Below are 27,488 nucleotides of genomic sequence, written 5' to 3' on the forward strand. Positions count from 1 at the left end.
ATTGGAAAAAGTAGTCAGCTTGGTCTTTGAATAGCACAGGAAGCAATTTGCTGTGTTCCTAAAATTGCTCTGAAATGAATAGGGAATGGTTATATCGCTAACATTTTTTGCTCTTCACTCCTGCAGGTTAAGTGATTCTAAACCCCATGTCCTGCGTTGAGGCTACCAAGTCAGTCCTTTGTCGTCCCTCCTCCCCCAAGAGTCCGTCATGAACATCACACCGTGACCTCTCTTTGGTTCACCTAGGCTAATGACCAAGTCACAAATGTAAGGAATAAATAAGATGCTTGTCATCTGGAAGCCCTGGCTAAAGGGTTCTGAACCCTCTTCTGTGCTTTCCCACCCACAAAACAAGCGGCTTGCTCATGCTAATGGGCGTCACTCATAAGCCAACTTCCAAATTATATTTATTAGCACAAGTTAACACAAAGTGGTATCGACACCCTGCCTTAGTCGCTTTTTGCCCGAGTACACTGGATGTGAGTCTGCATTACATGCCTGCATTATATGCCTGAAATATCTGTAAATCATATCCAGTCATTGGCACTAACAATGTTTCATAAATGGTTGAGTGTAATCGTCACAGGCACTCGGAATACAACTTTATTGTATGTATTATGCCTTCTAAACCATTACAGCTAACCAATACTTTCAGTATTCTCCGTATACCAGTTTCCATAGTTTTCCGTGATTTCTCTGTATACCAGTATAAGTAAGTTTTTTCAGGCTTTATCATGTATTATAGTCAGTTGTGATGACCACAATAAACTGCACATTTTGTGAATTATTTTAAGGTAGAGAAAAGCATTCTTAATCCTCCTTGGAGTTCAAACTTGTAATATCATCCCATGGCAGCACTCTCCAGCTTGTGCCTACAGTTAGTACTCAGAGACAATAGTGCAGACACCCTTTCTTTACTGATTTTCCATCCTGAAACCTTGGATCCACTTCGTTAGGCTTGTGTCTTTTCTGTAGAAGTAGTAGTTTTAAGGAAAGCCACCGACAGCCGAGGCCATTTGCACCATTAGGGATGGATGGGAAAGGAGGAAGGGAGGAGAGAGAGAAACCTGGCATCACCATTAGCCTACTCTTAATGAAAGGTGCCAATGGGTTTGCAGCTTAACGCCCCATTCGATGGACCACAGACTCACTAAGTGCCCTCTACAAAGCACCTCAAATAAGGATTAGGATACCGCTGAAAAAGATCAGCCACCTCCCGGATTCGAACCCCGAGCCTCTGGGTGGGAAGCCAGTGGCCAGAAGCCACACTATTCAGATAGGATCTGAATTCCTCTACTCCTTCCATCTTCCAGGTGACATAATTTTCCCAGCCTACCTTTACATTTTGTGGACATTGAATGTGAACCTAAGAGCAATCAAATGGACTGGAGCCTTCTTCTTTCTCAGATCAGGTAGAGTGCCAAGCAATATCAAACACCCAAGACAAATCTATGCATCCAATTTTTTGTGGAACTTCAAAATGTTTAACGCTCAAAGTTACATTTTCTTTTACTGCCACTCTTCTTTGGTACCACTGTCAATTGTGGCTTTTAGTTTTTCTTCCAGAGATCCCATAATGACACAAGTATCATAAATACCTTCATATGTGGAGAGTCACAAAATCACATGGAAAGAATTAGCATTCTATTTTAACATGTGGTGCATCTGCAAAACACACAGTGCTTGAGGTAAATATAAACTGTTTCATGTAGAAATAGTTAATACAAAATTCAAATTGTACAACTGGAATACTGATTATATTTACTTTTAACAATATTTGTAGAAACTTGAAAGAAGCTCTTAATCAATCTTTTGGCAGAGTGCAGAAGAGCTGCCTTAACCCTGACCCCTTAACCTACCCACGGCACATGACCAGACTCTTGTCTGGATTATACATGAGCATGCATTAGCTAATGCTTACTGTATCAACACATATGCTTTCACATATCACAAATTAATATTCTGCATTGCCATCATATTTTCTATGGTCATAAGACTAGGTTGCCAAGGGTATGAAATATTGTCAACGGTAGCCAAACACATATCTTAGAATATCTGCTAAGTCAATAGCAGCTTCAAAATATTTCCATAAATACCTACTCACTCCTTTTTCTGAAATACATTTACTTTTCACTTTAAAGTCTTTCATAACAATTCCTTTTACAAGGTTTTCCTAGCCCGAAATACTCATAGGAATTGACATGTAGTGGATTCATGCTACTGAGCTGACACCCTTATCAAGTATAACTGGAAGTCAACTGGTACGCGCATGGAAAGGCAGTGGAGAGTTAATATTAACCTTCAAGCCATTGAGCTGACACAGTCAAAATCATTTCATCATCTTACATTTTATCTTGCATTATCATGTAGAAAGGACCTTGGTTTGTGGCGAAATGGCAATAAGATTGGGTAGATATTTGTTGACCAATAATTGGCTCTCAACGACTTATCTACCCATTCCTACGAGATATTATAATCCTTAAAAAGCCAATGCTCCAGTCATGCATAATTATTGGTATTTTTAAGAAATATAACCTAATGTGGAGTTCCATGTTAATAGAACAGTCACTGACAACTAATTTTGATATTATTACTCTGAAAGCATCATAAAAATACGTAAAATGCCAATAGTGACAGTTTCAGAATATAATTGAGCATCCCGACTTACAGTCAACAGCCTTTATACATCTGATTCTTAAATTGTGATGGCAATTTTTGTTATGCCCAAGTTACACAGGAAAGGCATCAATTAAAACAATACTGAAACCAAAGAATACATCACATAATCAAACTAATATATCTGATACACAGTTATCTCCTTCCGTGGTGATCAAATGAGATAATGTTTATTGAGTGATCAAGTCCTTGGTGTAAACTTTTAGCATATTTAAACACTAGAAAGAGGTAGCATTGCATTGCACATTTGAAAAATGCCTAGAAAAAATTGTTACTCTTACTAAAATTCCTGCCAAGACACTATGGAATTCCTGATTTTTACACGGAAGGGTACTTGAATGATATCAATGTTATTATGATGACAGCAGAAATGGCTAATCCAAATTATACCAGTGTCTTCTACTAATAAATTATTTTGTCACATTTCTACACTTAGCCCACAATATATGGTAAGAACTGATTTATTCTTAAGTTTAAAAACAATTTCCCAAGAGACAAATATTATGAACTGGTGAAGACATACAGAGTCAATATTTATTTTCCATCAGGAACTCATAAACTCTAACATTGGAATGCATTGGACCTTGACAACTATTAGAACCTGCAAGATAACCAGACTTCTGTAAAAATTCAATCAAAGCAACATGGAGACCTTGCAGTAATTTTGACTGTAAAAGATTTCTCTCGGCTGATAACAATGATATCAGGGGCAAAAGGCACAATCTGACAGATGTAATATTTTGGATTTTAATGTCCGCCAAGTTTCTTGAAAAATAGACTGCAATACCTGCAGTAATATTTTTTCATGGCTAGTTAACTCCAGAATCAGCGGTGTATTTTCCTGGGCATTCTATGCATCAAGTTTTATAAAATTGTGTAACTATCAATATTTTCATGCCAGTTTCATTTAAACAATGTTAATATAATAACACCTATTGTTCATAAAAATAACCTATCTTTTTGAAAATTATTGTAAAACAAAAACCAAGGCCCCTACATTTAAGTAACACTTTTTATGACCACTTGTTTCAGAAAAGGCTCTGGAAATCAGTTAATAGGGGGTCAAAACATCACGGGTGCCAACCATTAAGTTAAGACAAATATCCCCATAACATACTTTTCTAACCCTCAAACGTTCAGTTAGAAATATGTATACTCTTTGCACCTGAATCAGCACGTAAACAAATTACACCTTCAACTAGATAACTCACCTGAGAGGTAAGATAAGGAACGCTACTGGGAATGCTTAAAAACTGCTTCACGGCAGCAGGGCAGTGAGACAGCCATGTGCTTAGTAGCATCAGTAGACTCAATTTTGTTTGTAGCTTGTTACCCTGAAGCGAAAAAAGAAATCTTTTTAGAGCTTTTTATTGGAGTCAACCTTATATTGAAAAAAACGAGGAAGGAAAATATGATGGAAAAAACTTTCATATCTTAAAGCTAAAGGTGGGTAAACCATGATGTAACCAAATCACTGAATTATAAATTAAATGTTAAATGATTAATTATACATAAACACACAAGTAATATTTATCTATCGTTAAAACGTGTGCCATATGACAATGAGTACTATCAATCTCAAGGTATTCTCAATCCATAATTTGCACCCTAAATACTCCATGTATCCCTTCCTTATTTGTTTTCTTCAATTAGATCCAGTTAGAAGCAATTCGAAAATATGTTTACACGTCTCATGCTACATTTTGGGCATAGAAAATGAGAGAGACAATTAATTAACAAGTGATTTCTTCATAAAACAACAATGATCACTAAAAATGTACTAATTTTAAATTATTTTAGAAAAGGACCCTTAGAAATACGTATCACAAAATGCTACATAACAAGAAAGAAGTTCAAACTTTTTCCAAACACTTATTTGTCCCAAAAGTCTTATATTTTCCAAAGACAATGTCTATTGGGAAAGTAAATAGCAAACTAATAACAAATTATGCGACCATCATAAAAGGCAGAATACATTACCAATAATAATTCCTGTTGAAGCATTTATGTCTAGGCAGTGGAGATTAGGCTTAGAGTGATTCAACAAGTGAAGCTCAAAATGAGAATCTCCGCATAAAAGAATAATGCCTAAGGTAGTGTCTATTGCCCTACATAAAGTTTGCAAACAAAAAATTAGTCAGTAATAGTGGGGCTTGATTAAGGCACCCACAGTCATTGTTACAAGCGATCTACAAGCAATCAGCACCAGTGTAAAACATGGAAATCTTACAATTTTTTCAACTTTCTCCAGTTGCCCCTTTAAAATTTATGGGCAAATGTATGTTTCATGGCTTATATGTTTCCAACATGACTATATTTCCGTCAGTTTGTGCCACCGTTGTCACTCTTAACTGGATTTAAATTGAAATTCAAGGTCATAGTCTCCTATTTTTAATAGTCATAAATCAGGGCAGACTAGCTTTGGCAAAGGCCATCAGGTGACCCTCGCCTAGAATGAATGACTTCCACCAAGGAACCCCTCAGATGGTGTCTCCTATTTTCAATTGCTATTGTCATCCCAAATCATCAGCTGGATATGGTATTCAATACCAGCCTAAGTTTGCCAATAATCAGGGTCAAAGTGAACACATCATTGATGGTTTTAATGACCACTTAAAGATACTCACCAATGCAGACTGTACAGAGATGGCTCTACGTCAAGCAAAGAAATGGTAGTCACCCCATCATTTTGTACAACTGAATTGGTGGAGGTACGAGGAACAGATCAGATGAAATTGTTCATAATGGTTTGTAGCTGGGTTAATGCCCATTGTCAAGTGGAATCGATTCTTTCATGCAGGACACTCGTGAATTAAATACACTTCTGGGTCATACAAATTTACTACACTGTCAATTCTTATCTTTACAATTTATTTTTACTGATTTTTGTTTAAGATTCAGAAATAACACCAATGCAACTCACATGGTTAGCCCAGCAAGTTATTCATCAAATTATTTTACATCATTCATGAATATGATACCATGAAGGCATGATGTATGATTCATAGCATGAGATCAACTCAAGGTAAACTGGATACTGGGGCGAAATTGATTTTATTGGCATTCATATTAGTAATAATATCCAGATTAATGATACACATAACTTGTCTGATTTCACAATTTTGCATGAGAATGTTCAATACATTAGTGCACTAATAAAAATTTAAAGATAGTAGAGAAACAAAAATTCCTATTTAAAAACTAAATAAATTGCATTCAAGCTGCTTTAATTTAATTTCAAGCTATAATAATTCAGGTTCAGGTAGCACGTAAAGAAGGAAGAGTATAACCCAGGATATTAATATGGAAGGAGAGCAAGAGTTGCCAACCCTGATCTCCAATTAAAATGCTTGCGACCAATGCATACCATTCACCACATCCAATTTTGTATCTAGCATTAGAATTAAATCAAATGTATAGTTTATCTAGGCATACCTGCTGCAAAAGCATGGAACACTGCTGAAGTAGGGAGACTGGAGGGCTTCCTACATTGGTTGCCAGGAGAACACGCAGCAGCTGCTCTTTCATGGCCGGGTTCTCAATCAGGGTATGAGATAAGGCTACCGCAGAGAACCAGTTGGAAAGTGGATCACCATTAAACAGTCCGCCACAGAGAAGTTGCCCAGCTGTGAGGCTTCCAACTAAAAAAAAACTCTAATTGATGTAATTCCTTCATTGGAATACAGGGGTACATTTAGCAGTCAGTTAGGGCACGGCCACAAATTTTAATTATGTTGGTTCAGGTAGTATGCACTCAACATCTGAGGATTTTTATCATAATGGATCATAAAGTAATAGCATATTAGAAAGAGAAATGGAATGGGGAAGCAAATTGTTAATTTGTACCAGGGTAATAAGGACATTCCGACCCCACACTGCCAGACACATTCCTTGGACCAAAACCCACCACCCTGATAGCCACAACCTGATCACCACTAACTTCCCTGGCACTTACAAAATGCATCAGATTTTAAAAGAATTTTATCCAATAACATAAAATAATAATTCCACATTCCTCCTTACAGCGCCCCCCTCCCATTCTCTTTCAAATGTCCTGGAAACGTGTGCAACATACTAAAATCTACAAGACCCCATCTCCCACATTCCTCAACCTGCGATACCTAACATGCACATGCTGCCATGTTTTCCGTTCTATAGTTTCATCTTCCAAACAAATTTCAACCTCAACTTGCACTTGGCAAAAACTGTATACACCCACACTCTCGCAACTTCTGCTTGTCTTTTTACATTGATAGTAGTAGTTTAGGGGAGGCAACCAATGGCTGAGGTCATTTGTGCCATTGGGGATGTACAGGGAAGGATGAAGGGTGGAGAGAAACCTGGCATCGGCATTAGCCCCCGCTTAACAAAAGGCACCAAGGTGTCCACAGTTTAACGTCCCACCCAACGGATGGTGTGCTCAATCCAAGTGCCCTCCACATAGCACCTCAAGTAGGGATCGAGATACCACGGAAAAATATTTGCTATCTCTGGGATCGAATCGGAGCCTTCTGGGAGGAAGGCGAGTACATTGGCCACCACACCATCCTGATCCCCCCTTTTTACATTGGTGAGAGCACCAAGACCTTCTCTATCCATATCAACAATCACCGCTACTACAGAAAATTGTGTTCAAAGGGAAATTGGATGAGTAGCATAGGAAGGTGAAATCTTGCTGTTCACCCTTACTTTATAAACAATATCTGTTTATTGTTTACCTAGTTATACTTCCTTTAACCTCATTCTCTGTTTACATTCTTCCATTTACATTTCCTTAAACATGTAAACATTAACAAATTCCTTGACCTTTTCCTATTAACTGCTCCTATAGTTTCATTTGCAGCTTTTGATATGGCTTTTTTGATATGTTCCCATCTTTCTTCATCTGAACCCATCTCCCGGCCCTTGCTTGCAATTTTTTTTGTCTCCTGGTCCTACTTTCTTTTCATCTGGGTTAATGGTTTTATATTCCATTTCCTCACGTATTTTCACTTTTATATTATCTTGAATCCAACATCATACTTCATTTGCACTAAGTAATGATCTATCTACTTCTGTGAACTGAGTGCATTGATTATGCTGCCTAAACATAACATAGTCTAACTGACCTGTTTGATTCTTCAGGTGCTTCCCATAGATATGTGCATTTATTGTGGTACTGCAGTGGGCTTAGAACAGGACAAATGACGGGAGGACTCGGGTTCCATTCTTACTGATGCCTCCGTGCACCCAACCTCAGCTTTATTCAAGCGGTGTGACCTTGGACAAAAACAGCACCCACAACCGGATGATTGAATTCACATGCCATTGGGCTTTGAACTAGGTGAGCTCTACCTTCAGCTCTCAAACCAAGCTTTGGGTTGATTACTGTGCTCAGTGGTGGTGTGGATCAATGTCTATCATGGTTTCTAAACCAAGTGTTCATTGTGATTAAGCCTTGTCTTCCGCAGGACACCATCACTTTTTTTCCATGGTTATCCTTGTTCCCAAACCATTTATATCCTTTCCCCAACTATGTCTTATTCTATATGATTACTTGATGGCAAGTAAACCATATTAGACAATTTGTTGGTTGAGCCTTTACCAATAATAATCAATCAGCCCCCTGCTCTATGAATATTATGCCTCTTCCTACCTTCTGGCTCAATTCTACTGCCACCCCTCCCTGGCTCTCCTCTCCACTGCATATTACTCTATAATCATTGCTACAAGTAATCCCAGCCATCCTTCCCTCTCCCAATTTTTAGTCTCTGATTTCTCTGTCCACAATGTTGTTCAGACATTTGAAGTGCCAATTCTGACTGGTTTGGCCCTCTTCATGCACTTTTGCTATTCATACCATATTTTTAGTAAATTAGCCTTTATTTTCACTATGTGTACAATTACTTAGAAAATAGTGACGAAACATTTAAAATGGTACAAAAACATATGAGAATATTGATTTCATCAGATGATACCACCAACATTTGGCAAAGAGTTTACTCTTAGATCAGCACTTATGTCCCTGGATAACAAACTAGATGTACCAAATCAGTTCAAAGTATCAAATGGCTAAGGCCATGGGTATTACGTAATATAAAACAAAGTAATTCGCAAGACCATTTATTTTAAGTCCATTTTTGTTCATGGACCTTGAATATGTTTCTGGTAGCTACAGCAGTTTTTACTGGAATAATGTTAACTTCTGTTTGTTCATTAATTTATGGCATAATTCAGTGGCCAATCATTTGTAATGGAAATGAAATAATATGAAACTTAGGTAAGGAAAATTATGTGACCAGAAGACGAAAGTGGCCATCCACAGGTGATATGAGCATAAAGTTAAGTAAAATTGCCTGGCACAAGAAACAGCATAAAAAACCTTTAAAGTACTAGCATGCAGAGAACTTCAGGTAGTGGTTGGCTATAATGGCTTATTAGGAATAATATGTGTAATAAAAGTGCTAATAATGAAGCTATTGAACTTTTGCAGAAAAATCACGAGCTTAATGGCTGAATAAGATTCAGTTACCTTAGATCTACAACACAAATGAAATGGGTTTGTACTGAAGACCTTGTCAGAAAACATGCAAGATTTAAGAATTTTATGTCCCTTAAAATCCCATTTGCAAGCCAAACTTAATGTCTCACAGCAATAATTGATTGATTAGAGTGACAAGAAAAAAGCCACCAGGTGAAATGACAAAACATCTAACTCCTTTTCCAGCAACATGCAATATCAGTGGTACAAGGGCGGTTCAATAAGTACCCGTGTATGACGAAAAAAGGGCATTCCCGAGGGAAGTTTATGTTATCATCGTGTGCTGCCATCTATCAAACCATGGTAAAACAAATTTGACTGCTTTAAAGGTTAGTTTGGATTTGGCAGCCATTCGAGTAAGACGTGTTTCGTGATTTTCGCTAAGATGGAAAAAGAGCAGTATCGTTCGGTAATTTGCTTTTTGTTTTTGGATGGGAAGAAATGCGAGGAGATAAAAGCAAAGTTGGATGCTCTTTATGGGGACACTTCGCCATCTATGACCACAGCTACATAAGAATTAATTGTTGCTCGGGCATCTGGAGGCATGGTGATCACAGAGCTGGTCTCCTTGTCACGTCTGTCTCGGCCGTGTCGATGCATTTGTAATCAATTGCCGATAAATCGTTGCAGTATCACAAAAAATTGCGGAAAAGGATGAAAATTCATTCATTTGACGTTAAAATACTTAGGGGATTCGTTCAGAGGAGTTCAACGAATTTAAACGTGGGCGACCATCTGTTTTTGATGAGGAGCAACCAGGACGCCCGGCAGATGTGGTTACCGAGGAAATCTTTCAAAAAGTCCACGCCATGATTCTCGCTGATCGACGAACGAAAGTGCGCGAAGTAGCAGAGGCCGTGGGTGTGTCGACCGGAACAGCAATTAATATTTTACATGATAAGTTGGCGATGAAAAAATTTGGCCCGATGGGTGCCACGATTGCTCACGGTGGACAACAAGCTGATCCGGCTGTCAACTTCATTAACTGTGTTATGAATTGCTGCCGCACCCCCCGTATTCACCCTATCTGGCTCCCTGCCACTTTTCCTTATTCCCTAACATGAATAAATGGCTCGTGGGAAAGAAATTTAGCTCAAACAAGGAAGTTATCGCCGAGACAGAGGTGTATTTTGGAGAGTTCGACAAATCCTATTTTTTGGAGGGGTTAAAAAAATGGCCGGAACATTGGGAGAAGTGTGTCTTTCTTGAAGGGGACTAGGTTGAAAAATAAAAAAAATGTTTTGGAAAAAATGGTTTCTTCATTTCTAACACAGGTACTTATTGAACCACCCTTGTATTAGTATTAAACACTATTATGTGGGCATTAGGATAAGCAAGAGTCACAATAGGCAACAGTTGAAAAAGGTGTCAAGCAGAGCTCTCGAGTCAAATCAATATGCAGTGGCATTGACTGGGTGTTGTGCTTGACATCTGCATTCAACACGTTTGCTAGAACACTCATGAAGTACAACCAAACTTGTACCTACTTTCAGGCATGAAAACGGGGACTTCCTCTCGTTGAATAATCCATATCCACAATTAAGCTTAGCAGATTGATAAATAATTATTAGCATTTCATTTGGGAATATTAAAAAATTCAATATAAAATAGAACATTTTCATTCACACCAATATCAATGGCAGAAACGTAGGAAATGCTGAAACGTAGCATATACCCTATTTCCCAGCTCATAGTATGCACTATTTTTACTCACACATATGCTCTAAAATCAGGCTGCATCTAAAGAGATGAGGGTACACGGCATATGCTATTTTTCAGTAAGATACCTTTCATACTTTCAGTACACTTCATCTGATATAATGCAAGGGATTAGTAGGGAAAATTACTATCAAGTATTTTTTCCTGCATCAGGCATAGAAAATGGGTGCCTTTACCATAAACTTTGATGAATATAGTTTTGAGCTAGCAGTATGTAATAATTTTGATATTTTCTTGATAGTACCTCCTTAAAAAACTTCTCAAATAAATGTAATAAATGTATGCAATGCAATGTGTCCAGTCTCATCTTACATGTGGTACTGCTGCAAAACTTTTATTAATTGGGCTAACAGGTATGTTGCTCCTCGGCTAATAGAGCACACCTCTCACAATCAACTCCAAGTTTACAGGCACTCAAGTGGTATGGGAGTGCTGTTCCATGCATAATACAGTCCTTTCTATTTAGTGTCTATATTTTCTTTTACAAACAAAAACTGAGCGTTGCATAAAAAGTTCAAAATGGAATAACCTTATGGGATCTAAATGGAGATAAGAATGTCATAGTGTTGCATTCCAACTGGAAGTCATACATTGAGACTGCCATAAAGTCTTTTACAAAATGTACAATTAGCAATGCACTAGATGGCAGTGAAGATGACGGTGTATGAGGAGTGTGACAACCTCAGCAAAAATAACTGTGTGTGTGAATTTAGCATTAGCGATGATAAATTTCTTGCACTCTGTAATCAATAAATACAATCATAAAGTTGCTCATTTTTAATGGAACAAAGCCATTTTCTTCAATTTAAGTGTTTACAATAAAACACTGGGTCCTTTTTCTGTCCGATCCAAGTATTTTTCATAAGTTCTGACCAGAAAAAATCGTACTGTGTCTTATGTGTGGATGATATATTCAGAACCATTGCATCTCATGGGTTGGGAAATTTGGTACTTTCCAGAGGCCAATTCAAGAATATCAATCTGATAAGTTCCTTAATCACTCAATATGATATATCTAGGGTCATAAAGTAAATTAAAAATTTTGCTCCAAATGCCAATTCCACTCAATCCTGTCAGATACTTATTTACCTAATTAAATCATGACTCAACTATTAAATTCCCAAAGTGCACTTAAATTACATCTCAGTTACATCTATTGCAGAACAGAGAGCTGAAAATACGAGGGTCATCCGGAAAGTAGTACCCGTTCGTGCCGCATGAAGTGCTGACGACGCGAGTAGCCGCTGGACGAGGTCAGATAGCTTCAGTGGCTTGTCTGCCTTCTCTGAGCCAAGTTGCGTGACGCTAGCATTGCCTGTGTTGTTTCTGTGATTGTTTACAATGTTTAAAAAAATTGAGAACGCCACCAGTTGTGAAGTGAGGGCAGTGATTAAATTCCTCAATGCAAGAAACGTTCGCCCATGTGATATTCATCGCCAATTAAAGGAGGTGTATGGAGACAATGTAATGGACGAGTCGTCTGTTCGGCGGTGGTGTCGCAACTTCAACATGGGGAGGGGGAACACACACGACGATGAGCGTTCGGGGAGACCGTCTGTCATTACAGACCAACTGGTGAGCTCAGTTGACGAATTCGTGAGGAACGATCGGCGCGTCACAATTGATGACATCTGTGAGCATTTTCCCAATGTTTCTCGAACAATTGTTCATGAAATTGTTAAACACCATCTGCATTATGCAAAAATTTGTGCAAGATGGGTCCCTCGCGTATCTCAATGAGCTGACGGCGAAGGACTATGCAGCAGGAATACAGAAACTTGTCACACGTTATGACAAATGCCTTAATTTGCTTGGAGATTATGTTGAGAAGTAGTTTAAAGTAACCTCTTTCAAATAAAATTTTTTATGTTTGTTAATATTTACTTTTGTGTCTTTATTTCACGAACGGGTACTACTTTCCGGATGACCCTCGTATTAAAAGAATTACAATTATGAATTTTAATTACACTCACCTTCTGTTGAGGAGGGCAATAATGTCTGAACTATTTGTGCTTGGCCAGCTTCATTTTTGTAAAGGTAACACTGGAAGCAGTAGAGAACAGCACATCTCAAGAAAAATGGCTGCTTCTCATTCACCATTGACATTAAAAGTACCACAATTGCGGGTCTGAAAGCACAAATGCAAGAATTTGTATACAAGCACATGATATTGATAGGTTGAGAGAAAGCAGTAGTTTAAAATGAATTTCATGACAGAAGATTGACATGTATGAATCTGGATGGACTTCGCAACAAAGTATGGATGAAAATATATACCAATTCAAAAGCCATGAATTTAAGAAATTTTTTGAAGCAGCTCAGCATCATGTTAAGAAAAATGTTTTAGTGTCACACATTTTTTTCATCAAATGCAATAATGTAAGTTGAGTAGAAACCTCATTTACGTAAAATTCCACTGCCGCTCAAAAGATTAAGTAACATGACTGTGAAGCTACTATTCTCTAAAATGCCAGATTGTCACATGGTTAAATCTTCATAACAATTATTAGGGAGCTCTTTTAAAGCTATGAAGCAACCTAAATTCAATTAGTGCCTGGTATTGCCATAATATTCCCAAAATAAGTTTTTTTTAATTTCGAAGGGAGATATTATAGCATGAGTAATTAGCTGATGTCAGCATTCTGTCACAAAATCTCTCACCACTATCCACACAACTCTCTCTTGATAGCACTTGACGTAGGCTCACACTCATCTGGGAGTGTGACTCAGATGGAAAGTGGGAGATTCTAGATGCAATGAAGAACGTGGAACCATGATGCAAGAGTAGCCAAGCGATGATTTATTGGTGTGAATGAATAAAATAAAAAGATACAAGCATAGGCTTTTACCATAGTGCACATGATCCTTAAATTACACTAAATTGTGCAACACTACTTCCATAAGTCTTGCGAGCTACATTACTTTCACTTCCCTTTAATTGAGTCTCATTTTATACTTATCCCAATGATTCCATAATGCACTCGATGGGCGATTGCAACCCTTTCGTCATATCCATTGAGGCAAGAGTAAAAGATTAGATACGAGGCCCCTGAGATACAAATGTGGAGAAAAATGCAAAAAATATAATGGACAGGAAGGGAAACAAAGTAGTAGGCCCAGGTAAGGGATGAGAGGATGCTGATGGGAGGATTTAGAAAAAGGCAGAACAAGTCAACGCAAGGAAATAAGGATTTTGGATAGAATCACGGGAGGCAAAAAGTATGCAGAGATAAAAAATGAGTAATTCAAAATCTGTAGTGCGGCATTTAAACTTTTGTGACATGATTTAATAGTATAATTGTGAAACCTTTTTACTCAGCTTTATGTTAAAGCTGAATTGGCCCAGGTGCACATTTAATAGCACAACCAAGTCAATGAATTATTAATAGTAATGGAGAGGAATACAAGTGGGGGACAATCAAAAGTTTAAGGCACTATATTTTTAATTTTCAGGTCTTTATGGAATTATTTTCAGAGAAAAAACCAGACATCAGTCTACGGCATGTATATTTTAGCAAATTCATTAGTGTTCCCTCATCAGAACGGATTCTCTTCAGGTAGTATTTGAGGACATGTTCTACTTAAAACAAATCTATTCCTTCATATCCAGGGCCCAACTCAAGTCAATGATTACGGTTAACATGTTTCAATCACCTTTTTATAGGCTCAACAACAGACGAACATATACATAAACAAACTATCCAAAAACATTGGTAAAAAAATAGTTTCTCGCATAAAATGATCAAAATGGAGTCAAATGATAATTAATTTAAGTTCAGCTGGACAGTAGTTCACAACATAATGAATATAGACTATGCTATTATCCTACTGCCCTGTTAACAAATGTTAAAGATCTAGGAGTTATATTTGATTCACAGTTAACACTCCATCAACATTATAACTATGTTCAATCTAAAGCATAATAATCTTCCGTTACTGTAAAAATTTTAATCGTAGAGAATAATCGGTGAATACTGCTCTACCGTTTGGTCACCCTACATACTCCATTCTCATTCAACCAAACATTTTCAAAGAAAATGTGTGCATGAAATTGCATTCAAATTCATATTTCACAAATATCTTCATAGTTATCATGAAATGTTACCTCCACTAAACCTTCCCTTTTCTAACTTTCTAACTTTTCTTCATAAATTACTGCATAACAAGAACTCCGAAGTTCAACTTCTTTCAGAGTACCTTCACATAACACGAGGTAAGAAGCACTCTTCAAAATCAGATACCATGCATAAACTTACCACTCACTCACTCCTCGCCTATAAGCTAGATTATGAGAGATGCCAACAGCTGTCTTTATATTGACCTATTTTTTATCTCACCAGGATCCCTTAAAAAAAATTTTCTTAAAATTACCCGAAGAATTTTAGAATCCGAATTATTGCTGTGTGGATATTCATACATATCAATAAGTTCTTCCAAATGCCCATTGGGCAAATTTTCTTTACCAATGTCACATGGTCCATTAAAGACTACTACAAACATCATTTTGTACCATCAACTAAAAATACTGTATTTCTAATGTTCTGTTTCCTTTTCTTAATTTGGAATATTGTTTAACATTGGTATTTTGTCGACATTTATTAATCTAACTAGGTACGTATGCATACCTGTATACCATCTGAGAATGTCTTTCATGCATTGCAAATCAAGATTCTTATTAAATTATAAATTATATTTCAATTCTCAATAACGAGTATGTATCTTAATGTAATTTGTATCCGTATGTAAAAGTTTTTTATAATTGTGGTTCTAATCTATGTTTTTGCCTTTCTTTTTGTAAAAAGAGTTATTCCCATCAATAAAAGTCAAATTAAATCAAAAAAGTAAAGAGTAAGGAAAAAGTCATACCTTGTAGTACAAAAGAAATAATTACAAGCATACAAATGCCCTATTTTGCTCTGGTGATGTCATCATGTTATGGCATGAGTACATGCATTTCGTGTTATTAGAAGTGAGAAACATGCTGTGATACCAACCAGGGAGCAAAATGTCATTTTCAGGCAAATTTCAAATGAACAAAAGTGTAACCTCACCATGAAGTAAGCAAAATTCCTCAATGAAATATATAATAAACAGTGGTACTAGAATAGTAGCTCTCCATGGCTGTAGTGGCAGATAGCAACTGGAAAGTCATAGACATGCCAGCAGACCTTAACAACAAATGCACAGAATCTGGAATGATAATAAGCAATAAATAGGCTAAGAGTGTGACCTTAGGAGGAAAAGGTGAAAGGATGAGCATCACACTGGAAGGTGAAGGGAGATTGAACAAGTCGAGAGATTTTGGCATTTGGCAAGTGTCATCACTGAAGACATGTCCTGTTCCAAGGAACTCAAGTCAAGATAAGCTATGGCAAAAGAGGGATTTAATAAGAAGGAACTATTGTGCAGACCTTTGAAAAAGGAACTGAAAAAGAGATTGGCGAGATGTTATAGCTGGAGTGTGATGTTATACAGAGCAGAGAAATGGACTTAGGAGAAGGATGAAATGAAAAGAATAGAGGCCTCTGAAACGTGGATCTGGAGGAAGATGGAATGAATTAGTTGTGAGGATAGAGTTAAGAATAGGAGGTGCTATGGAGGATTGGAGAGAAGAGAGAATTGGTAAAGATAACCAAGGAAAAGAAGGTTAACCGGTTAGGGTGTTCCATTAGGGAGGAGGGCCTGTTGAAAACTGTGCTAGAAGGAACGACAGACAGGAGAAGAGGGCAATGGAGGAAGCGGCATATGGTTAGAATTAGGGGAAAGAAAAAAGAAACCAAGAGAAGGGCTAAGGACAGGAAAACATGGAGGTCAACCATGAGAGAACCTCTCTCAAGGAAGAACAAACGATGATGATGGCCATTATAATATTTAAGATGCTTACACTTGGAATCATTCAATATTTATTTAGACTGCAAAATCAAGGATACTTGAGGGAAGTTCTGTCGCATCTCAGAAGTCTGGGAAAATGCAGAATGACTGCCACAAAGGCAAGTATTTTATACAAAATAATTGTGATTACTATAATGGTAAAAAAGGTATCAACCGATTAATAATAATCTCAATTTTGCTGCCTTGACCTTGTTCACTAATGCATTCGATTGATTTTCTGTTGGATGACTTCTCAAATAACTACATACATCGAAATTAAAAGAGACGTTTCAGGCATGAAGTGATGGAATATCATGATTAATTAGAAATTGGCAATTTTCCACAAAATAAAATTGATTACGACCGGTTGAATGTAACTACATCATCATCAGGCAATTAATAAATACATGGGAGTGACCAGGGATGACTACCAGTCCATGCAATGGGATTTTCTGGAGAGGAGATAGCTAAATATGCTTAGGCCTCATAGAACATTGCATCAGGCTAAATATTAATTATAGATGTGAGCATTTACATACTCAACATCAAAACACTACACAGAAATGCTATGATTTGGAATGATTAAGTGCATTAAATCCTTGGCTTAAATTCTTCAAAATTCTGTGCAAGAGGAACTTCATCACCTTAACTGGCTAAATCACTCGGGCAGAGATATCAAAGGATTCAAGTTTGAATCCTGGTCAAAGCAAATCATTTTTACACTAAAAAATTCTGGCATTTCATGCACACATGAGTGAGTGACTCCTTTGAAGGAATCGTTGCAGCTTTTCCAACAGCCTTTCAAATCTTCAGCCAACATCAATGGCCTAGGCTAGCCCATCACCAAACCACTAACATTAACAGATAAAAAATTACCACTCTCACGATAGTTTATATTTCAACACTCTTTCTAAGTCATAGGAGGTCTCACCGAGAACAACAAAGCACCATATAATATCTACTCTAAACCAGTCCTAATTTTGCGCATTGAGTTATATATAAACTGGATGATATTAAATTTATACTTTTCCTTAAAAACCAAAACCTAGAGAAAGATACTTTCATTTATACAAATTGTCACTCTTTATGTGCACACATTAAAACTATATTTGGCATAAAAATTACTTTTTACGGAAATTTGTTAGCTGCAAGAGAATTTTGGCATATGAGAACCAAGGAAAGTAAGAAAAAAGGTAGAATTTTGAAAACAATTACCTAGGAGGATTAGAAGGAGCTGTAACGGCACAAAAATAATCTTGGTTACTCTGTGTTCCTCTAATTACTTCCGCCACAGTATTCATTGTATCAGTTAGCAGACTAGCAGGGACTCCTCCAGCCATAAGAATCATACACAGATGGTAGAGAATTCCACAAGCATGCATTGCGCGTTGGCACGATGAGATGGCTTGAGCAGGATTTGCCGGGTTAACCAGAGTCCTCACCACCTGGAATGACATTCATTGTTGACTCTGTCAGCTGTACCAGAACACTGCGCAATTTATTGTTAAAAATTTATAATAAAAGCAATGGACACCCTAGTAAGACCACAAGCATAATCACAGAAAAGAATTACTTGGAAAACTTACCCTTTCAAGCCTATCAATAATACTTGGAATGACACTAGTCAATTTTTCATTTATGGTTTCATTTGAGGAAAGAAAATGAGAAATGGGAAATTCTATAACTATAGATATTTAAAATAATACAATAGACTCGAATCAAACTGTGGTGCTGGGCAAAGGGAGGATAAAAACAAAACTGGAGATAACAGAACAAATGTACAGTGGACTTTGAAAATTAGGGTTTGAAAGAAACCAACATAAAAAATTCTTACTATTTCAAAATTTTAAAGAACAGCTACACTGGTATTGAATTTAACCAATAGTTAATAATAAAATACATTTTGTGTTCTGTTCAGAGAGGAAGCAGTAACCTCCACTTATCACAAGGGGCGTATGCTGAAAGAGCAATACACTGTTTCAGTAAACTTTCATTCAGTATACTTAGTTTGCTTCACTAGGGAAATCCTGCACTTTATTGGGAAAGGTTGTAAAATAGGCATAGGAGAAGAGCTGGAGATATGTGAAAAAAGGGCATTCTTAACAATATTGTTAGTGCAAGATATTCCCCACAACTGGAAACCTCCTCATTCATGAACATCCCCTGTGACCCCCCACCATGAACCTTTCTGGCCTCCACCATTCCCTCTTAAGTAGTTTGTTTACACGCATTGTTACAGTAGAAGTCTTTCGCATTTTTTGTTAAAATGGAAAAACTTGATTTTCGTGGGGTCATAAAATCCTTCATTTTAGAAGGATTCTCTAAGAAAACATCCGAATTAGACAAAAGCGTAAGGGTACTCCGCTCCTTCATCATCAACTGTTGAAAGTGGGCAGCTGAATTTAAACATGATCACACAGCCCTCAAAGATGACCCATGTGAAGAAAAGTGCAAAAGCCACACCAACACAGGAAACCATGGAAAAGGTGCACGATATCATGTTAAACATGCAAGTGAAGGTGAGTGAGAGAGCTAAGGCCGTGGGGGCATCGGAAGGGTGAGAAACAACTTGCATAAAGAATTAGGGATGTGGAAGCTCTGCACAAGGTGGGTGCCACATTTGCTGAATGCCAATCAAAAACAAAAGCGCAAACAATTTTTGCAGGAATGTTGAACGGATTTAAGAGGGAACCAAGCAATTTTGTGCTGCGATTTTTCACCATGGCTGACCAAACAGCAGTCAAAGCAGTGGGTGGAAGCCAGTGATTCAGCACCAAAGAAGTGAAGTGGATTGCATCTGCTGGAAAGGCCAGGGTGTTTTGGGATGCATGAGGGATCCTGTTATTGATTGCCTTTGAAAGGGCAAAACAATTACAGGTGAATATTACTCCAACTTTCTTGACCAGCTAGCTGCCAAAATTCACGAGAAGAGGCCTGACTTGACGTAGAATAAAATCATCTTTCACCAAGACCTTGCTCACCAAGAAAATCACCTTTCCCCTGGTCACAAAGGTTCATTGGCGATGGGAAAACTACAGGATTCAGGGTACAATTTGCTTGGTCCTCCCCCCTATCTCCTGATTTAGCACCCTTAGACTTCCATCTTTTCCCAAACTTGAAGAAATTTGTTTCTGGGAAACACTTTGCATCCGATGAAAAAGTTGACAGGGATGGATAAGACAGATATTTCAACAGACTTCCAGACTCTCATTTCCAGGAAGGAATACTGACATTGGAGAAATTCTGGTCCAAATGCGCTTCAGTCCAGGGAGATTATGTACAAAAATAATATAATTTTTCAAATGAAAATTGCAGTCTTTCATTGCCAGGCAGGTAACTTTTCACCTTACCCTTGTACACAATAATATCCTTTGAAAATCATGAAGCATTAATATAACCTAGATTAAGAGCATTGCTATTAACTAAAAGTATAGACTCAAAGATAAGGAATATTGTGAAATATTTGTCAGCAGAGTAGAACATGCTACATTGTAGATATCTTTTCAATTTATGTTAGAACGCACCAGTTCCCTCAGAATCCTTAATATTTTTGTGTAATTTGTCATATAATCTGAAGCCCATTTCATTGGGCCCTTATTTTAATGCTTTAGTTCTAATAATGCCATAATGGATGTTGTACCTTCCTCTGGTATAATGATGATGATAGTCAGAGTTAAGGGAATAATATTCTTTTTTATATTCAGAATTGAAAAGGTAATACAATAAAAAACACAAAAAAGAAAGTTTATAGGATATCAGTTTTCTTTTGCAAGAAATGGAGAACTCACATACGATCCTTTTATATTTTACAGGCAAAATTTAGCTATGAACAAGCAATTAATGGCTTGAGAAAAGATTTGGACATAAAAAAGTGCAAGTCATAGGACAAGATCATGGATTCCAATTGCTAACATATTTTGATTTACACACTTTAAAGCAAACTAAGTCCCAAGTTCAACTTATTACAAATGAAACGGAATCAAATATAATTATGTTTTCCAAATTTTCTTTTAAGACCTTGTAAGATTAATCAAGTGCTCAATTTTTCCTAGTCCATGAATATCATGGATGTCCTAGTCTTGGATATCCTTTGATACCCTCAATTACTCCACAGAAAGACAATATTCTAAGTTTGAAAATTCTTTCCTACTACACAGAAGTCTTCACAAAGCCATTTCCGTAAACAATTAACTCTTGATTCTCCATGCTGATGGGTGCACGATGAAGCACGGATAATTAAAAAACGGATGACCAAAATTCACAGAAAACATGTTCATGATACAAATAGGTACAAACTGAAAAACTATTTCTTCATTCCATGCGATTAATTTGAGTTTTTTTTAGCAATGGAAAGCACATTGTTCTCCATGTTTCAGCCATTTGTATAAGGATGGTATTATAGTTTCACAAGAACACACAGAACTACCATAAAGTAAACCGCAGAATGCATTTTCCTCAGAAACTTAAAAACCATTACTTAGTAAGAATGAGTGAATAAAATAGTCGTAGTATTTAGGGGAGGCGACGGACAGCTGAAGTCATTTACACCATAGGGTGAAGGGTGGAGAGAAACCCGGCGTTGGTATTAGCCTACTGTTTACGAAAGGCGCCAAGTGGTCCGTAGCTTAACGTCCCATCCGACGGATGGCGTACTCAATCATAGTGCCCTCCACAAAGCACCTCGAGTAGGGATCGAGATACCACTGAAAAATATTCAACACCGCCGGGACTTGAACCCGGGCCCTCTGGGTGGGAAGCCACCGCACCAATCCCGATCCCCAGAGAATAAAATACCATTAACAACAGATAAAATAGGGTGTTGTAATGTCATTGCTCATCATAGAAAGCAGGGCTTGGAGATGTTTTGGGCTGTCCCGGAAAACTATGCCATAAGTATTCATTACGGAAAAGAAAATACTTAGTTATTCCACACATATTTTATAATACATGACCTAGGTTTCCACTTACGAAGTCATCATCACTTTGTAAGTCGAAACCTAGGTCGTGCATTATAAAATATACGTGGAAAAACAGGGTATTTCTTTTCCGATATGAATCGCTTCCACAAAGTGACGCCTCAAACCTTTCTATTCATCAAGTATCCATGAAAGAATGAGGGTCCTCATTTTCTGGTGCATTCACATTATAATTGATTCACTTGAATATGCATTCTGTGAATAAGCCCCAAGGTTTCATTTACAAATGAATGCTCAGTTTCTGTCCTCATCCTGGGAAATAGTACACCTTACAGGACTTGAGTGCTCCCATGACTGTTTTTCATTCATTTCATACCAGTAATTATGCATGTGTTGGAAATTCTCTTGCAATGCATGTCACAGTGTAATTTATAAACTTGGGTGAAAAATTTTCACAGTTGCCAAGTCATGCACATGATATCATGGAGTTTCTGAGATTAATCAGAGCTTAATGGCAGAAAATTTCAAAATGTAAAAATCTTTCCCCTTGACCGGCATCCCAGTCAACAGGAATTATTTTTTACACTATGAAATGCTCTGCATTTTAATGCATATTATCAGATGACTCCATTAAAAATTTCTGTCCTGGCATCTCCCACAGATCTTTCAATCAGAGCTAGCAAAAATCACACAAAATGATGATGGGACTGATGCATATAAATTATAACTAGGTGGTTGATATAAAAGTACTTTTTCACTTGCATGAACCAATAGATCATCCAGAAAATATTTTCATAAATTAATGTGTCACTGAGTTTTAGGATATTTCCACAATACTAAGGGCTCCACGGAATGGATTACTGTAAAGAGAACCCCCCCCCCTCTCCACGGTCCTCCTGTGCAACATCATTAAGAACACGATGAACATATTTCTCAACTTGCCTCTTTTGACTATTGGGCACCACATCACATGAGAGCTAATCAACAATTAAAAGGCTATTTTGATATTTGAGAATAGAGCTTGCACTTGGGAGCAAGTCCCAACACAAGCAGAATGCTAAGTTTTGAAATGAAAATGTTTGTCAAACATCAGATTTAAAACCATTTAGTATTTGATGAGATGTCCTTGAAAAAATGTTGCTAATTACCTGTAAAAGCAGGTGAATGATACTGACTTTCTCTGACGAACAACCACTTTCGGGGAAATCTGGAGGCACATCAAACATCTTCACCAATCTTATGATGTAGCTACCTGTATAAAAAAAAATATTATTAGCATTACTATAAAGGTGGAAAATCAATAATTAAGATGCAATTCTCAATATTAAACTATGTTACCATGCTCAATTTTTTTACCAGAATGAAATATAGAAAAATAAGAATTTACAGCAAACAGAGAAAATAATTTTAAGGTCATCAGATTCATTAAAGAGGTGAAAAAATTCACAAAAAAGGAGGTAAAATTGAAGGCAAACCTTAACTTCAGTAGTAGTATAAGATACAGGCCAATGATACAGAAAAGATGAAAAGATATAAGATCCAGATCAATGGCCACACCTAGTTACTTGAAAATGCAATATCATTAATTGTGCAATACACAGAATAAAATATCATCTACATGGTTCATTAAATGGTGAAACATTGGAGGTCTCATAATATAGTACTATGCTGCTCAACTCAATGCCTCCATTATAATTGTTGAATTAAAATTATTTATAACTAATGATTGCAAACAAAAACATTTGAGAATGTCACGGTTATTTTTTGGCAATCAAGATATTTTGTAAAACTGAACAGAGGGCTCATTGTAGTGTCGGATGTCAGGGTATTTTGTCAGGAGAGGCAAGGAAATGAATTATTTAAATGTGATCCAATCTTTGTCCATTTCAAAAACTATGTAAACCCGTTAAATATCAATATAATATCATAAATTTGATCATATGCAATGCGGTCAATAATAAATGGATTAGTAGCCGTAACAATGGAATCAAGTATGTCATTAAGCACACCACTTGTCACCCAAACCCCTTGTATCCTCTCCCATTTTTATATTTCTAAGACCACTTCCTCAATTGTTAATGACACTCAAGCGGCTAGAGACATCAAACAAAATCATTAAATTGGCTAATTTCATCAAATATGCCTGAAACCATTTATATTTGTTTTTATTGGCGTTCTATTTTTGTCAAAATGTTTTATCATTAACTGAATGTTAAATACGAAAATTGGAGTCAATGTGAATAGAAACTAACAAATGGCTAACCATGAGAATTGTCAAACATTTAAAAACTGCAAACTCCATTACTTGAAAATAGTTTACAAGGTGGAAATTTTTTTTATTCTAAGAAATACTACCCGTTACATTAATAATACCATTCTTTTTTTCTTTGACCACTGCATAACCTTGGGTTACAACTACTCAATCATTCTAAATAACAAATGTAGCCATACCTTCCTTAAAAAAATTTTGATTCGATATGTTGTTCCGCAGCAGGGTGAGCAATAGTTTAAGGCAGTCTTCCACTACCACACCTCCATCAGCATATCCCTCTTCACTAATGACGTCGAATATCCTATCAAAGGCATTCTCAAATGCCACAATTTTCTGTATGTTAGCATTGCCTTTGGCGAGCTTGATTAGTAGCAGCAGAGCCTGTTGATGTTGCAATATGTGAGCTTAGGTACTTAAATTAATCCATTCCAATCTAATAAAAATCCAGTACTTACATCATTACGTATAACTTCTCTGCTATCTCCAAGGAGATCCATTAACTTTGAGACTCCCATAGGACTGATTAAAACTATTTCCTGTATTTCCTTAGGCCTGGAGAAAAGCTTGTACATTAACATCTCATTATTGAAAAGGACGATTAAATCAAGACAAAGACGTCACTCAAACAACCCTTACTTGTTACTTAACATGAAGGTAAACAACTTAACAGCCGGCCACCTAACGTTGAAGTCGTATTCCTCCATTAACCCAAGGATAAGACCTACATTTTCGGGCTGTTTAATAAACATTTCAGTGAATTGTTCTCCCACTGATTCACCGCCCGTGGCATCTTCAGAATCTGGGTCTAAAATAACCAAAACATTAGGACAGGCAAGAGGAGGAGTGAGGATATGAATGATTCATAACACCACTTCGAAACAAATATTTTTCTTATGAAGACCAAAAGTATTACCTTGGTCGTCCATTATGTTGCACAAACTACTTATAGCGTAGGATACAATTTCATTGTCCCTCCTGTCATTTTCCAAAACCTGCCGCAAAATGCCCATTCCATGAGCACCTACTTCAACCCTGTGTTTTTTAGAAAGAGCTTTAATGGCTCGACATGCATCACGTCTATCATCTAAGAGGGTGGAATGTTGAATTCGAGCGAGCAGTATCTCAACCTGAAATCACAACACGGGCTAACGTCAGAAAAATAAACAAATTGGTATTGTAAACAATTTTACATATTAAGCCATATGACAAAAAGATTATATTATCTAAACGAACTGTTTCCGCTCCTTCATTTTGAGTATATTGTGGATGAGACCCTAGCACGGATTTCAGTCCACTTTTAAAATACTCCATTGCAACAGAGTGCAGACAGGCACGTTAAGAAACAACATTCGTATGTCACACGTCTCCAACGGCAGTCAACTGATTTAAATTCTCAAGATGGCGCTGAGCGAAATTAAAAAGCGCCAGTTTCGAATTTATTTCCAGTTTTATTGAAGGATTTTTGGAATACAAAGTCAAAATAATCAATGAAATTATATTGAATTGATTATTACTTAAGAATCATAGCATAAAGTGTTCTTTCAAGCACATCTCGTTCAGCACTGTTAATACAATCGCTCTTGACCTAAAACTGCTATTTGGTCTCCTAATATCATTCACTCTTTGCTCGGGCGATAATCTTCAGATCACTTCTTCTTCCCCCTTCACTGTTACCTCAATAGTCGTTATTAAAATCCATTTCTCTCTAAAACATAGGCCGATACATTTTTTTCTCTTATTGATAGTCTTCAGTTCACTCCAACCTCCCGACACACAAATATTTCATAAATCTCAATTCTGTTATCCTCTCTCTGCCCCGATGCCCATGTTTCTTCCCACTAGGCATAAGAGCGCTCGTACATATTATTTGACCATTATTTTCCCCAGTTACATGATAAAGCTGCTATGTAATCAGTTTTTCTTTTAAAAACTCTCTGTTGCCACTATTATTCTTGTGTTGCTCTTTCTGTTACTTTTGCCCTTTTCTATAAATATTCTTCAGATATCTGTGATCAGTACCTCATCCATTCTAATTAGCAAAATCAAACAAAGATATTATGAAATGGAATTTATCATTATGTAATAAATATCAAGATATTTTACATGCATGTTAATACCTTTGAAAGAAAATTTAAGAACTTCTTCCATATCATTTTTATTCCCAACCATCAAAAAACAAAAGTAATGATGCAGAAATATACAAGAGAGGTTCACCATAAACACTTCATCTCCAATCAATGGCACTCATCTATGGCCAGATGAACAAAAACACACAGTAATGGATATGTGTTAGTGGCCGTGTATACTACAAGGGCAGTATGACATATTTGCTATTTCTTCCTTCATCATCGCATTAATTTATTACATTATCATTAATTGCCCATTCTCTGTATTCGCTGAATATTCCCACTGTGATATGAGTAGTTAAAGCTTCAGGATGATTACTCTGAAGGGGATAGTTACCAAATCTCCTCAATTGTATTCCCCGCTGTCAATAGAAGCAAGTACCCTTCCACACCTACTCAGAAAAATCAATGGAATGTATTTTCCTGATTTTGTGCGTGGTTCTGTATATTGTAGCAGGTTAAGTTTCACTGCTGCCCTAATTTTTTCTTTTAACCTTTAATATCCCTACTCATGTACTAATATCTAGACAAGTGGAATAACTAGATTATTTTGATGATCACTAGAGCCGTGATGGCGGGACCAACGGTAATTTTTCCTAGCAGGGTCACCCATGCACTTATATCTTGCTCTGACAAGAGAATTTAAAATGTGCTAGGAAATTTAGTCTATGTAATTCCTTGGGATATAATTGCTTTTCATGGCACTTGGATATACCCACGCTCTCCACACAGGGTGGTTCTTTGGGGAAGGCTAAACAAGGACTTAAATTCACATGAACTGTGGCTCCTTGAATCATCAATGAGAGCAATGCAACTGAAATAGATGGGCAGAAGTGCAACTTGTTTGCTGAAATATCAGAGGAGAGATTCACAAATCCAGGTGAATATCCTTTCCAAGAGGAAAGACACATTTTGGCTGTCCCTCTTGTGGTGCTCTGTCAATGATCCATCCATCCATCACCACCAACAAAAAAGTCATTGTGGTCATCTCCATTCTGAAAGAGAAATCCACTTCTGGCCTTGACTGGATCAACAACAGCTGCTCAGGAGCCGGCCAGCCTCCACAGCCAAATGCCTTGCCCATTTGATCAAGTCCCCCTTCACCTGCATTTCTACCCCACCATTTGGAAAAGCCAAACCATTCATGATCCCAACAGTTTCAAATCCTTCCACCCGATCAACCTACTTTCCACCACTGGAAGAGGAGGATGGCAATGGCGCCCAAGCCTGGATTTAAATTAGTGTTCATTTGACCATGCAAATGCATCCCTTTGTGTCAAAGAGATGGTTGGGGAAATTTTAAAGAGATATGTCTGTGGGAGTTATGAAGTGGTTGGTTTCTATTTGAAGTTTTGAAACACTAGATTTTCAGTTCTATAGAATTTGAA

The 27,488-nt window shown here is 37.1% G+C and overlaps 1 protein-coding gene across 1 annotated transcript in view; it reads right to left on the bottom strand.

The window, feature by feature from the left end:
- Positions 1–25,316, bottom strand: part of p115 (General vesicular transport factor p115) — a 32,414-nt gene extending 7,098 nt beyond the window's left edge. The window contains exons 1-10 of the mRNA XM_071586462.1: positions 25,208–25,316; positions 24,888–25,101; positions 24,611–24,779; positions 24,430–24,526; positions 24,154–24,355; positions 22,851–22,954; positions 18,002–18,231; positions 12,889–13,043; positions 6,112–6,317; positions 3,888–4,010 (exon numbers count right to left, since the gene is read on the bottom strand). Coding sequence (XP_071442563.1) covers positions 3,888–4,010; positions 6,112–6,317; positions 12,889–13,043; positions 18,002–18,231; positions 22,851–22,954; positions 24,154–24,355; positions 24,430–24,526; positions 24,611–24,779; positions 24,888–25,101; positions 25,208–25,285 — 1,578 coding nt within the window. The 5' untranslated portion in view covers positions 25,286–25,316. The remainder of the gene's footprint in view (positions 1–3,887; positions 4,011–6,111; positions 6,318–12,888; positions 13,044–18,001; positions 18,232–22,850; positions 22,955–24,153; positions 24,356–24,429; positions 24,527–24,610; positions 24,780–24,887; positions 25,102–25,207) is intronic.
- Between the last annotated feature and the right edge of the window lie 2,172 nt (positions 25,317–27,488).

The sequence above is a fragment of the Hetaerina americana genome, unplaced genomic scaffold (genome assembly GCF_022747635.1).
Source record: "Hetaerina americana unplaced genomic scaffold, ioHetAmer1.1.p SCAF_23, whole genome shotgun sequence".
Taxonomy (NCBI): Eukaryota; Metazoa; Arthropoda; class Insecta; order Odonata; family Calopterygidae; genus Hetaerina; species Hetaerina americana.